This window comes from Sapajus apella, unplaced genomic scaffold (assembly GCF_009761245.1).
Source record: "Sapajus apella isolate SASKATOON/1434 unplaced genomic scaffold, GSC_monkey_1.0 scaffold8, whole genome shotgun sequence".
Classification (NCBI taxonomy): Eukaryota; Metazoa; Chordata; class Mammalia; order Primates; family Cebidae; genus Sapajus; species Sapajus apella.
Window position 1 is genome coordinate 25,701,501 of NW_022436948.1, and position 14,820 is coordinate 25,716,320.

Genomic DNA, 14,820 nt, shown 5'->3' on the forward strand with positions numbered 1-14,820 from the left:
GACCCTGGGTTTTTTTTATTATATCCGTAACATAATCAACAGGAGCAAACAAAATAGTGCCAGGCTCGTCACGGATATATATATATATATTCATATATCCAGTATATAAATGTTTGCATTCAACAATCTACAAAGCATTTTTTTATAACTTGCTACTCCACTTAGACTATGACTTGTCTGGTAGAACTGCCCCACAACTCAGTGGTTCTTTCCAGGTGCAAACATGTCAGAAAAACAGAATATATGCTACTTCCTACATCTCTCCTTCTCTTGCATAAAAATATTTGTAGTATTGATGTTTTTCACTCAAATATCTAGAGAAGAGGTAGAGTTGGATAGTTGATCTCCATCTGGCCTGTTGTCTAATTCCAAATCCAGCTACTATTAGGTTATGTTTATCTTTGTTCCTCTACACACAATTCACCAGGACTTTTGATTCTCTCCCAGAAAGCTGTCCGCTTTAATCTTTATGACAAATAATTAAGTGGTCTACCCTCTAGCCCTGAAAATGAACCACAGTTGTTATTATCCATGCTACTTAGGTAGAAGTAAGTAGTAGCTCAATCAATTAATCTGGATTTTGTGACTGATTTTAGAAGCCAGTCTTTTTACTTACAAGCAACGGTGACATGGATCAATAAAAAATAATTAATTAGGAAATACTTTGAGATCTACGTAAAATTATAATTTAGCTTAGAGTACATTAAAAAGAAGAAATATAGAAAATGGCATGATTTTGTTACGTAAAGAAGAAAATACATGGAGATGAAAATAGCAATAGATATGTATTTGTGTGTGTGTGTGTGTGTGTGTGTCTGTGTGTGTGTATGTGTGTGTGTGTGTGTGTGTGTGTGTGGTGAGAATTTAACTTAGAAGAAAATTTGATCATTGCCTTGGAAAATATTAATCAAGATAATTTTGAAAATGTCATTTTGAATTGAATCACTGATTTTGTTACTTGATGATTTTGTTGCTGCTGATTTTACTATAACCATGTTTGTTTGCCAATTACTTTATCTGCTATTTCAGTTTCCTTCTCTTTGTGATGTACCTGTTATTTTAATTTAATTCAGCATTTGAGTTATAAAGTATAGATGGGTGATGGACATAGATGAGGACATTTGGTAGCTAATGTTAGCACTTTTAAGATAAAACAGACTGGTTGTGTAATGTTTGAAAAAAGTTAAATCTCTCCTATTGTTATATAGAAAGTAAATTACTTTAATATCTAAAATTAAGACCCTAATTTTTTAAATTATTATATAATTTTTGGCTCCTGTTAGAATAGTCTTTGCTCAGTACTGGCTCCACAAGTGACATTACAATAAAGTCTCCTCTCACGAAATTTGGAAAAAGATGGCCACCTTTAGCCAGAGCAATTTTCTTGAAACTCTGCCATAATCAGGTCTTTCCAATTTGATTAGAGGCCTTTGTTAGTAGTGTGAACCACCTAGTTTTTTGGTCTGTTGCATAACTATACAAAACCTCTTGTGCAGAACACACACATTTCCAAAAAAATTGATGAAGGAAACCATGATGAAGAATGAAAAAACAATAAGTAAAGAGGATGGAAACATATGAGAACCTGCAATGGGCAGGAAAAAGAACCAAATCCAATTTGTAAACAATAAACGTTCCTGAAATTGAAAAAATAAAAGCAGATCAAAACTAATAGTGAAAGATACAATGAAATAAAAAATTATATGCTTTCCAAATCTGACTAAAATTACCTGAAAAATCATGAAGTCTCAGTGCATTCAACAAAAAAAATTAATAAGCAGGAATCAGTGTTATAACATTTTCTGTGTGAAGTTTTAAATCTCAAGAGGGAAATTTTTCTGAAAATTCCTAGTAGAATAAGTATAATTATTTTTGTAGATGTTGAAAATAAAATCAGCTTTATATTTCTCTCAGTTATGAACATTAAAACAATGAAGTGATATTTCTCATGTTTTAAGGAGAAAATGGCACAACTGAAAAATATACAAGGGTCAATAACTTGTGTATTTAAATGCAGCAAAATTTAGTCTGGGAGAGGTGGCTCATGCATGTAATCTCAGCACTTTGGGAGGCTGGGGAGGATGGATCACAGGGTCAGGATTTCGAGACCAGCCTGGCCAATATGGTAAAACCCTGTCTCTACTAAAAATGCAAAAATTAGCTGGGCGTGGTGACACTCGCCTGTAGTCCCAGCTACTCAGGAGGCTGAGGCAGAAGATTTGCTTGAACTTGAGAGGTTGAAGTTGCAGTTAGCCGAGATCGTACCACTGCACTCCAGCCGGAGCAACAGATTGAGGCTCCATCTGCAAATAAATAAATAAAAATACACAAATAAATGCAGTAAAATTATGTGCTCCCTTCTGCAAAATATCATAAAATAGAGCAAGTAAATCCCCAATACCTAGTACCTATTCTACTGGAGGCCATCCTAAATTTTTTTCAAGAAATCTGTCATGGAAATTTTTGAAAGAAATATTATACTTTTAAAGAAATTAAGATAAATAGTAAAATCTCAAGTAATTGAGATTTTATAAAATACTGTGCTCTAACAGGTAAGGGATTAGATTTATTGATGTATCCAAAAATTGAAATAATTATAGGTGATTTGGTTTGGCTCTGTGTCCCCACCCAGATCTCACCTTGAATTGTAATAATCCCCATGTGTTGTGAAAGGGACTCAGTGGGAGGTCATTGAATCATGGGCGTGGGTTTTTCTTGCACTGTTCTCATAATAGTGAATAAGTCTCATGAGATCTGATGGTTTTATAAAAAGGAGTTCCCTTGTACATGCTCTCTCTTGCCTGCTGCCGTATAAGATGTGCCTTTCTCCTCTTTCACCTTCTGACATGATTATGAGGCTTCCTCAGCCATGTGGAACAGCGAGTGCATTAAATTTCTTTTTTTATATAAATTATTTAGTCTTGGGTATGTCTTTATTAGCGGCATGAGAACAGACTAACACAATAGGGCATTCCACCATCGGCAAAAGTGAATGCATCTTGAAATAAAATTTTAAAGAAAAAGTAGATCTTTAAACCCTTGTTTTAAATTGAAAATGAGAAGGGAGTAAATACTTGAAAAGAGGCAAATTAGTTCTCAAAAGGAAGACAGAGACAAATCTTTTTCACGAAAAAGTTATAGTTACAGTTTGTTTTCTAAAGTGGTGTTTTATGGATTCATAATAATTGAACATATTTATGGACATATGTAATATTTTAATACAAGCATACAATTTATAATCATCCAATCTGGGAAACTGAAATATTCCTCACCTCAAACATTTATTATTTCTAAGTGTTAGGAACATTCCAAATTGTCTTCCCTAGTTATTTTGAAATGTACCATCACTTATTAACTATAGTCATTTCATTGTGTTACCAAAGAGCAGATTTTATTCCTTCTATGGAACTCTATTTTGGTACCCATCAAAACCCTTCTTTATTTTCCCTTTCCACTATCCTTCTCAGCCTCTGGTGACCACCATTGTATTTACTATCTTCATGAGATCAATTAATTCATCTCCCACATCTGAATGAGAACATGCTACATTTGTCTTTCTGTGCCTGGCTATTTCATTAATCTAATGTCCTCCAGTTTCATCCACGTTGTTGCAAATGACGGATTTCATTATTTATTATGACCGCATAATATTCCAATGTGCAAAGATACCATTTTCTGTCTCTCTCTTCATCTGTTGATGGACTCTTAGGTTGATTCCATAAGTTGGCTATCAAGAATAGTATTACAATAAACATAGGTGAGCAGATAGCTCTTCGATATACTGATTTTCTCTGTTTTGGATAAATAACCAGCAGTGGGATTTCTGAATTATATGGTAGTTATATTTTTAGTTTTTATATTTTTTAGTTCTTTGAGAAACCTCGTACTGGTTTTCATAATGCCTGTGCTAGTTTACATTTCTACCAACGGTGTACAAATGTTCCCCTTTCTCTGCAACCTTGCCAACATTTATTATTTGTCTCGAAATTTGGGGTAAATTATTTGTCTCAGATTCTTACAATGAAACACAACATCAACAATTTTGAAAAATGTTACAAGCAGTTTTGATTCAAGATCAAACTCAAAAACAGAACACAATCTATTTCTCTCAACACAGAAGAGATACCAAGTTTATGGTGAATAGACTCTATATTTCTTTGGCCTATAGCTAGATTTCATTTACTACTTTTACATTAGCATGTAAGGTCTAAAGTTATTTTTAAGGAAAAACTCCCTTGCTTGAAGCTAGCATGGAATCTTCCATGCCCATCACTGCATGATGAATACATGGAGAGTGTGGTTTCACATTTCTCCTAGACATAGGACAGGTGTTGCTGGGAAGTGAGTAGTGGAGTGACTGAGTTGTCATCAGTACTGTCTGCTTCTGTTGAGGTTTTTTATGCCCAAATACTGAAAAGCAATTACAGAAACAGGGACTTGGCTGTGGAGGATAATCAAGGTGGTAAGGGAAAGTGAGGCTGGACACACATACTGGCACTCTACTTTGACGGTCATTTTAGAAAAAGGTACAAATAGGCATCAAAAATTGTTTTTGCTTCGTTTATCTTCTGAAGATGTTTTAGGGACACCTTCCAAGGCATTCAGTTGAAATTTAACCTAATTGTATAGTGTATTTTTGTATCCTCTTTTCTTTAGACTATGTTCCTAACATTTCCATTTCTGTTGTAATAAAGTATATGTAATATAGATTTATCAAGACCTGTCTCCTAAAAATGTCCCCTTATTGCTCTTTTCTGGTACTCAGAGTCTTAGCATGGAATTCAATAGTGCTTGTCAGGCAACTGTGGAAGTGGCAGCTGATTACATTTAGGGGTTTTGAGCCCTCCCCAGTTTTGTGGCATGTGCCTTAGAGACCAATTTAGTTCCATTTTAAACCAAGCATATGTTGACTAAATGAGGCAGGGCTACTGGAGACTTCATAAAAAGGAGATGGGGAAATTCAATTCTTAGCAATATTTCCTTTTCCCTCTCTCACCATGAGCATAAAACTATCAGAAATAAGATTTCAGAGTCCAGAGAGAGTTAAACAATTAAGTTAAAGATTGCTTAATGAAGCTGAACTATTGTATATTGCAAAGAATCAAAATCTAGTTTATGCATATAAAGAAAAATTTGAAAAAGCTTATTTATTCTTCTCACTGTTTAAAATTTCTGTTCAGTTCAGTGGCAATAGATCAATTCTCCCCATTCAGCACTTTTTCACCCAGTTCACTCAGCTTATAGAAACAAGATATTTTTTTCCTCCATTCATAGAATATAACCCTAACAGCTTCAGCTAGAGCACAAAAATGAACTACATTTTTCATATATTTATATGTTATTATTTAAATTTAATTCAGATGTTTGTCTGTTTCCATTCAACTCGTATGTGATTTTCCAATTAAATTTTGCCTATATAAGTTAGTAAAAGGGTAAAATTATCAGGAAATTTATCTATGATTAAATTATTGTCACTGAGAACTCTAGTGTATGTCTATAATCCCAGCTACTCTGGAGGCTGAGACAGGAGAATTGCTTGACCTTGGGATGTGGAGGTTGCAGTGAGCTGAGATCACACCATTTTTTTTTACATGGTGATTTAATAAACTATGAAAAAAGTAATAACTAAAAATAAAGAATGGTGACCAACATCTGTAAGTATATTAATATGTTTGATCATGGACAATTAGTAATTAGTGCTGTCAAATTTTTAAATAAAGTATAGTAAAATATATGTTTAAGACAGAATATATGAATACAAACACTTCTGCCCACATTTAAGACTTCCTCTTTCCTAAAGGAAAATTAATGCCAGAAAGATTAAATATATAGTCAAAGTATTAATGCTGTCTTTAGAATCTGTAATTATCTCTGTCCATTTGTTATCTCACTAATCTGGTTTAAAAATATGTTTGTGAAACAAATTGATAATTATATTTATAAGAACCTCCCTAATAGCATTATATTTTGAGATATGTAACCAACTTTTCTCATGGCATGAATGTTTGTAGAAACAACCAGCCACGGCTTTCTAAAAATATTTTCATAATGGGGTAACTTTGATTTGGGTTGAAAAAATACAGAATTCCTCAAAGTTTAAAGTGGAGTACACAAATAGCTGCAATTACTATTGTAAGATCCTAAGAGGAAAGGATTACGTCGTTTTCTTGTTTATTTGGTTATTTGTAGGGAGAAGCAGCACAAGTGGCACATGGATTAAGAACTTTATCTTTAAAAATATCAATGAAAGGCTGGACACAGTGGCTCAAGCCTTTAATCCCAGCGCTTTTGGAGGTCAAGGCAGGCAGATCACCTGAGGTCAAGACCAGGTTAACCAACATGAAGAAATCCCATCTCTACTAAAAATAAAAAATTAGCCAGGTGTGGTGGTACATGCCTGTAATCCCAGCTACTCTGGAGGCTGAGGCAGGAGAATTGCGTGAACCTGGGAGGCAGGGGTCTCAGTGAGCAAAGATTGTACCATTGCACTCCAGCCTAGGCAACAAGAACAAAACTCCATCTCAAAAAAAAAATCAGTGAAAAAGATTTTTTTTTACTGCTACTGTTTTTGTTGTTAAAAATATTATATATTGAGTATTCTCTGTACATATATAAATATTTGTACACTTCACTATTTTTTAAAATTTGTTGTCCTGACGCAGCTAAGACAAAAGTAGTATTTACTCCTATTGACAGTCAAAGAAACTGAGCTTCAGAAAGACTAAGTTCCTTGCCCAAGGTCAAAGAAATATTAAAAGAAATGACTAAATTGCACCTCCAACCAAGGCCATATGACTTCAGGGCCTATGTCTTAACCACTATTCAGATTTAACTAAGTAAATTGTATCTTCATAATTCATAAAATTGATTCTTTTTTCAAATCACTAGGATTACCATCAGCCAGTTATCTTAAATTTTAAACTTAATTTGAAATCATGGTTTTAAAAAGTGCTTTATATTACATCAACTCTATTATTAAGCTTCATACTTCTTTTGAAGCATATCGATCTTTTGACATACATTAATTTACTTTATGTTTAGAAAATATGTACTTATTCCCTGCTTTGTGCCAGACATTTTGCCAAGCCCTGGTAGCAAAACATGCTTTATGGGTATTACAGCTAGCATATTGTATATTCAGTTTATAGAATGTCTGAGCTCAGTGACAATATAAGTAAAACAAAAGGTTCATTTCTCTCTATACTAATTCAAATCTCCTTTTTTGGCCCTGAATATTTCAGGCAGATCTCTACACTTTTTCAGTGACTTCCAGTGTTCAATCATTTTACCTGGTAATTTAAACTCACTTTTAAGTATTAGAATGAGCAGTCAAGTAAAATATCAGCATTTTATATTATGTGATTCAAAGCTTCTTATCCCTTAGCTCAGGCACACATCTTGGCCTAATAACATAAGGCAGGGGAAGATGGAAATAATTGGTTTTGTTTTATATTCTACTTCCCTTTTTTCTCCATCTTCCCATAGTTCCAATTGTGGAAATTAGGAAGTTTTTTTTTTTTTTTTTTTTTTTTTTTTTAACCATTATAGTTTTCATTTGGCAAACACCAGCTTCTGGCCAAATGCTAGCTCTGTTGTAAAACAGACTTGTGAGCTCTTTGGAGCATTTTTCCACCAGCCCTAGACTATTGTACTGTAGACACGGGTGGTATAACTGCTAGCTAATCTCTTATAACCCCACTCAGCTCCAAATCCCTAATCTCCAGATTCCATTCCTCCACTTTTTTTGTGCTGGAGCCAACCTTCCCTGCCAAGCAGTTGTCATCTGGTCATCTTTCCAGTGATCACTTTTCCAACTTTCTAACTTCTGATTTCATTTCATAGGAATTGATCACTAATCTTTATTTACACAGCTATCTGCCCACAGACTTCAGCAAAATAACATCACTGTCTCTCATTAATTTTTTCACTGTACTTCAGTTTATCCTAGTATTTATCAAAAACTGGGTAGTGAAATCAATTTATTGGGTTTCACTACATAATAAATTTTATGCCTTGTTATGGGATAGAATGGGATGGGATGGGGTGGGATAGGATGGGATGGGATGGGATGGGATAGGATAGGAATGGAATTAATAGAACAGAGCAATTTTAATTTAGTTACACACACACACACACACACACACACACAGATTGGTGTGTATCCTAGAGTTATTACTTAAAATCTGTTTCATACTAAAGTCAGAGTTTAAAAAAATCTGAAAGCCCTAGCACTGGCACCATGAAAGCCCTGGTCCTTGTGGTTATGCAGTGTAATCAGCTTCCAGCCAGGGAGTGAGATGCTCACCTTGCTTCTTTCAAGCAACTCAGCTAGGAATTGATTATCTCAGGGCACCTCATACTGGGTTTGCTGGAGGGTACCATCTTCCCCTTTGGCCCATAAAAGCACTCCCCCTCAAAAACTCTATTCAATATTTTTTTAGAAAAATACTCTTAATGCACTTTTATTAAAAATTTGAAAATAGGTGATGGATATTGATGGTTACTGGACTAGTTTTGGTGTTTTTTTCAATAAGTATAGTATGGCTATACTGAGTACCTCCCTTTAGAGTGTAAGAGTATTTATCAGTACTCTCAGATTTGAGTCTGAAACCTAGATTCTAAAACAAGAGGAATAATTTCTTTCAAGTGGCATTATGTTTGGTCAACATAAATTCAGAAAATCTCCATGGATATTTTTATAATTTGTTTCTGAAATCATTTTAACTTGAAATCGAGTCTCCTTGAAAGCAATGTAATAGTTATGTTATTATATTGACTAATAGTCACTAATAATTCTCAAAATACAAGCTTCCCTGTTTCTTATTTTTATCAAGTGCTTTTGCTTCCCCACATGATTGTTCACGTACCATGCAGGGGATAAGACGTTGAACCTCTCCACACCTGACAGCCATCGCCATTGTCAGGGAACCAAATTCCATGTGGCCCTCATGGAGTTCCTATCTCCTTCCAGCATGTAGCTATACCTCCTAAGCCATAATCAGAAAGCACTGGGAGAGGGAAGCAAACCCCTCTCTCCCTGTGATATGAGGGCTCTCCCAAGCAAAACTTTGAAAGACCAAACAATGTCAGGAAACAGCAGGAGCTACTTCCTCTAAATAAAGAATGTTTCCAGTAGGCCTCTTTTTGCACAACCCAAAACTCTGAAAACAACCACCAATGGCCTCCAGATATATCCAGTTCTTTCTTTGCCCAGTCTTTGCCTTTTCCTCTGTGTCTCCATGTGCCAAGCACATTCCCATGCCTCCAGAGCTGCTTTACTTGTTTGTAGCTCTATCCCCAACTTCGTTTTATGTTACAGATCGTTACAGATATTGCAAAGTTTCAATTTCTTTGTGACAACTCTTTCCTGCCTGAGGCAAGCTTTCATTGAGCCCTCTGTTTCCAGCCCAATTCAACTTTGATCCCACCACCAGACAACTTCGACATTTCTTTCTTACAAAGGTTTGGAGGTATCATTTGGATGGTGAGGCCAGGGGACCGCTCTGTGCTTAAGTAGCAGCTCCGTGGTTGTTGCTTGCATGTCAGTTTAGCGTGGAGGAGTTTGTTTATTGAAGAGATACTAACAAAATTATGAGGGAGAGGTGAGTTGACAATCTCTCAGCCACCTCTTAGAAATTCCCTGAGTTTTGCTGCAAAACAGATGTCTGAGGTTTCATCCACACTTTTCTAAAGCTACATATACATCAGCTTGGAAACTATTTCTGAGGCATTCTGAACAACCAAGTAGATGGTGCTGCTCAGCATCAAAGCTGGCTCCACCTTGTGCTGTGGCAAAGGACTGATATTTAAAGAGGAGCAAATGGGATGTGTACTCCAGAATTATCCATTTGTAATTTCTTGACCTATGCAACAAACATTCTTCCCCCATAGATCCATGCAAGGAAGACAGTTTTCAATGTGACAATGGAGAGTGTGTTCCACTGGTGAATCTCTGTGACGGTCGTCTGCACTGTGAGGATGGCTCAGATGAAGCAGATTGTGGTATGTCTTATTTTTATGAAAATACTTTTATGACGTTAGCCTCTGCATTTGGATTCCACACTGTAAAAGAAATATTACGAGTGTGTTTATTAGGACCTGTTTTGATGCTTTGAAATGAGAACATCTCATCTCTGAGATTATTTTAGCACCTCTGCCCCCATCTGGTTAGGATAAAAGTTAATATGCAGGCCTCAGTTTATTGTTTGTTTCCATTTTGCCACACTTAATAACTGGAATTATAGAGAAACCAATATTCATATAGGAAGCCTGGACTACCACAGGGACAATATTCCAAACCAAGCAGGCTAGCACCACTCATATTGGCTACTGTGTTCTCTTCATTGCCTACGTTCAGCGGCACCTGCATGCTCACTTATAACTCACTTTCTCTCCCTGCCTTGCTGAGTTTTCAGTCCAGCTGCCCTTCCAGACTGCAATAACATTATGAATAATGGATAATTTTATTATGTCTTTTTATTTGCACTGTAGCTAAGTTTTAAAAAATCTGCAATAAGAGTTACCTATAGTTGGCCAGACAAGGTGGCTCACACCTGTAATTCCATCACTTTGGGAGATCGAGGCAGGCAGATTTCCTGAGGTCAGCAGTTCGTGACCGGCATGGCCAACATGGTGAAACCTTGTCTCTACCAAAAATACAAAATTAGGCGGGTGTGGTGGCGGGTGCCTGTAATCCCAACTACTCAGGAGGCTGAGGCAGGAGAATTGAAAATCACTTGAACCTGGCAAGTGGAGGTTGCAGTGAGCTGAGATTGCACCATTGCACTCCAGCCTAGGCAACAAGAGCAAAACTCCGTCTCAAAAAAGAAAAAAGAAGAATTAGCTATAGTTTAGCCATGAGGAAACTATGGTTTGGAAATGGCAAGTTGCTGCCAAAGGTCACACATCTAGAACCTAAGTTTGTATAATTCTATTGTCACTGCTGTTAACTCTTGTCATAATAGAAAAAAGTGTAAACAGTGTAGCATTATTTTATAAAATTACAACATACTGTTTGTAGGTAAGACTACAGTTGCTGATGTTTTCCTCCTTTGATGAACTCACTTAGCTTGGTCCAGTCCCTACCTGGCCACTAATGGCCTTAACATTCTGTTCAAAACGGTTATAAAGTGATGAGTAAGGTGATAGAAATCAAAGTACAAAGAAAATAGTTTTGGAGGGGTAGGAAGGGAATTCCTAAAGTAGTTCCTAAACTTGAGTTTCCTACTTTCAGAAACTAAGTTTATAAGATATACTCTTCACATGTAACTTTATTTTCTGTATAGATTTATAATAAACTTGCATGTCTCGGCTTTTTCCATTTTTATAGTTATATAAAAGAGCAAAATTGTCTACTAAATTTATATTTTTCAAATTAGACCTTCCATCATGCTCTTAGGAAAAACAACAATCAATCTCTAAACTTAAAATGTTAAGGACATTACACATTTAGTTTAGAGGACATAATTTACTCTTATCAATTTAGGTCAAAATGGCCACCTGTATAATCTAATATCTTTAATGCATCTCTTTTTGTTAGTTTTTCTAAAAAATTTGCTGTAAATTTGAAAATTTTAATTCTATATATTTATGAGGTATGTGATATTATGTATAATGTATGTATATAGATTGCACATAGAGAGAATGTATATATATAAAGGTATGTATATGTGTGTGTGTGTGTGTATATATATATATATATATAGAGAGAGAGAGAGAGAGAGAGAACATGGAATGATTCAATCATGCAAATTAACCTATCCATCACCTTAAATACTTATCATTTTTCGTGATGGGAAAATTTGAAATTTCACAATTTTACAAAATTTTGAAATATACAACACTGTGAGTATTACCTATAGTCACAGGGCTGAGTGAGAGATCTCAAAAAATTCCTCCTCCTGTCTAACAGAAGCTCTGTACTCTTTGAACATTTGACCAATGTCTTCCCATCCTCCCCACCCTTCAGTCTCTGGTAACCACCATTATACTCTCCGTTTCTTTAGTGCGTTTTTTCAATGGCACAATGAACAACAATGGTTTAGTGCGGTTCCGAGTCCAGAGCATGTGGCATACAGCTTGTGCTGAGAACTGGACCACCCAGATTTCAAATGATGTTTGTCAGCTGCTGGGCCTAGGGTAAGTAATTCTACTGGGTTCTCTTTTAAGAGATTCTCAAATTTTTTATTACTATCAAATTAGGTTTAGTAAGAACTTTAAAATTTATAAAAGTTATGAATTTAGAAAATACACATTGGAAAAAGGGAGAAAACAAAAATCTTGATTAACCTCATCCTCAAATAATAACCAATGCTAATAACCTTTGTATTAATAGTATATACATGTAAGTAAACATTATATAAAATATAAGATGCTCTGTTATGCAAAGTACTTATATGTAAGCATTTCTCATGTTTTTATAATTTTTAGGTGATTATTCTTAAGAAAATGAATTATTTCATTTTATGCTATGTCATAATTTATATAAATAATCCCAAGGGTACTACAGAGAATATGCTTTTGCTATATCTTTGCAGCACATTTACAATAGCTTTTTTGAAAAATCTATAGAGGTACCATTGTAATGGGAGAGGTTATACAAAAGTTGTAAAATATTTTAAAAATTAAAATTTTTCCATAACCTCTCCTCCTGCAATAGTACTTCTATAAAGTTTATATTATAGAAGGATAAAGAAGGATATTCTCAGGAAGGATGATGCAAGTAAAAATACCAATTAATAACTCATCAAAAATGTATTATACCTCCCAGTCTAATGCCATAATATATTTCATCAAATATGTAATTTTACCATATTCGTTTTTTACCTTCCCACCAAGTCTTAAAACTACTTAGGTAGAAAATGAAAGTCATGAGAAGTAATAACATACTTACTTTGCATTTTACAACCTGTCAACTTTAACTTGCCATTCTGATCCTTAAGCGTATACGATTTTGAAGATTAGTGATTACCAACCATGTTGGCTCACATGTGGTTATCTTTATAACTTACAACACCATCTCATTTAAAGTTTGTTTGTCATATTAAACTATGAGGTGTATACAGGGAAGAACCATGTCTATTTTATATATTATTGCAATGCTAAAATCTAGATTATTCTTTGTCTTTAAAAATCAGTGCCAAATAAACAGTAAATTATAAATGTACTCTGTGTACATGTAAATATAGACACACCTATCTCTAAAAACATATGCCAGAAGTATCTAATTATAAAACATATGCTTTTCTCTTAGATTGATTCCAGATGTTGGCTATTGTGAATAGTGCTGCAGTAAACATGGGAGGGCAAATAATCTCTTTGAGACACTGATTTCCTTTCTTTTGAATATATGCCCAGCAGTAGAACTGCTGGATTATATGGTAGTTCTATTTTTAGTTTTCTAAGGAACCTCCATAATGTTCTGAATAGTGTGCCTGATTCATATTTTCCCTAACAGTCTAATGGGGGTTCTTCTTCTTCCACATCCTCAACAGCATCTCTTACAGCCGCACTCTTGATAAAAGCTATTTTAATAGGGGTGAGAGATATCTCATTGTGGTTTTGATTTGCATTTCTCTAGTAATTAGTGATGTTGAGCATTTTTTCATCTTCTGTTGGCTATTTTTATGTCTGGTTTTGAGAAATGTCTATTTAAATAAGTTACCCACTTCTAAAATCAGAATATGTGCTTTTATTTCTTGTCAATATGTTTGAGCTCTTTACACATTTCGGTTGTTAAGTGCTTGTCAGATGGATAGTTTGCAGATATTTTCTCCCATTCTGTGGATTGTCTCTTCACTTTGTTGGTTGCTCCCTTTGCTGTGTAGAAGCTTTCTAGCTTGATGTGATCCCATTTATCCATTTTGGCTTTGGTAACCTGTACTTCTATGGGCTCACTCAAGCAATCTTTGTCCAGATCAATGTTCTGGAGTGTTTCCCCCAATGTTTTATACTAGTGGTTTCTACATTTTAGGTCTTAGGTTTAACTCTTTAGTTCATTTTGATATGATTTTTCTTTATGGTGAGAGTTAGGGGGTTAGTTTCAAACTTCATATAGTTATCCAGCTTTCCCAGCATCATTTACTGAAGAGCTTGTTCTTTCCCCAGTAAGTGTTTTTGTGTCTTTATATAAACAGAATCAGTTGGCTGTAAACACATAGATGTATTTCAGCGTTCTCTATTCTGCTCTCTATTTTGTTCCCTTTGTCTAATGTCCATTTTTATGCCAGTTACCTTAATTACTATAGTTTTGTGGGATATTTTGAAACCTGGTAGTGTGAAGCTTCCAGTTTTGTTCTTTTTGCTCAGGATTGCTTTGGCTATTTGGTGTGTTTTGTGGTTCCATACAAATTTTAGGATTTTTTTTTTCTATTTTTGTGAAGAATATCTTTGGCGTTTTGGTAGGGACTGCATTAAGTCTGATAGGGATCGAGTAGTCTTGCCATTTTAACAATATTAATTCTTCCAATCCATGAGTATAGGATGTTTTTTCATTTGTTTGTGTCCTCGTCAATTTCTTTCATCGGTGTTCTACAGTTTTCGTTAAAGAAGTCTTTCACCTCCTTAGTTAAATTTATTTCTAGGTGTTTAACTTTTTTGTGTCTGTTGTAAATGGGATTACTTTCTTGATTTCTTTTTCAGTGAGTTGGTTGTGGAGGTACAGAAACTGTATTGATTTGGTTTTATTCATTTTGTATCCTGAAGATTTACTAAATTCAATTATCAATTCCCTTTTGTGGTGGAGTCTTTAGGTTTTTCTATAGATAAGGTCATGTCATCTATAAACAGGGACAATTTGATTTCCTTCTTTCCCACTAGGAT

At 34.9% G+C, this 14,820-nt stretch overlaps 1 protein-coding gene across 3 annotated transcripts in view; it reads left to right on the forward strand.

The window, feature by feature from the left end:
- Positions 1–14,820, forward strand: part of TMPRSS15 (transmembrane serine protease 15) — a 129,196-nt gene that overhangs the window by 75,622 nt on the left and 38,754 nt on the right. For 2 of the 3 annotated variants that reach the window (XM_032277135.1, XM_032277136.1), the window contains exons 18-19: positions 9,892–10,002; positions 12,006–12,138. In XM_032277135.1, coding sequence (XP_032133026.1) covers positions 9,892–10,002; positions 12,006–12,138 — 244 coding nt within the window. The remainder of the gene's footprint in view (positions 1–9,891; positions 10,003–12,005; positions 12,139–14,820) is intronic. The other variant, XM_032277137.1, reaches the window with a different exon arrangement.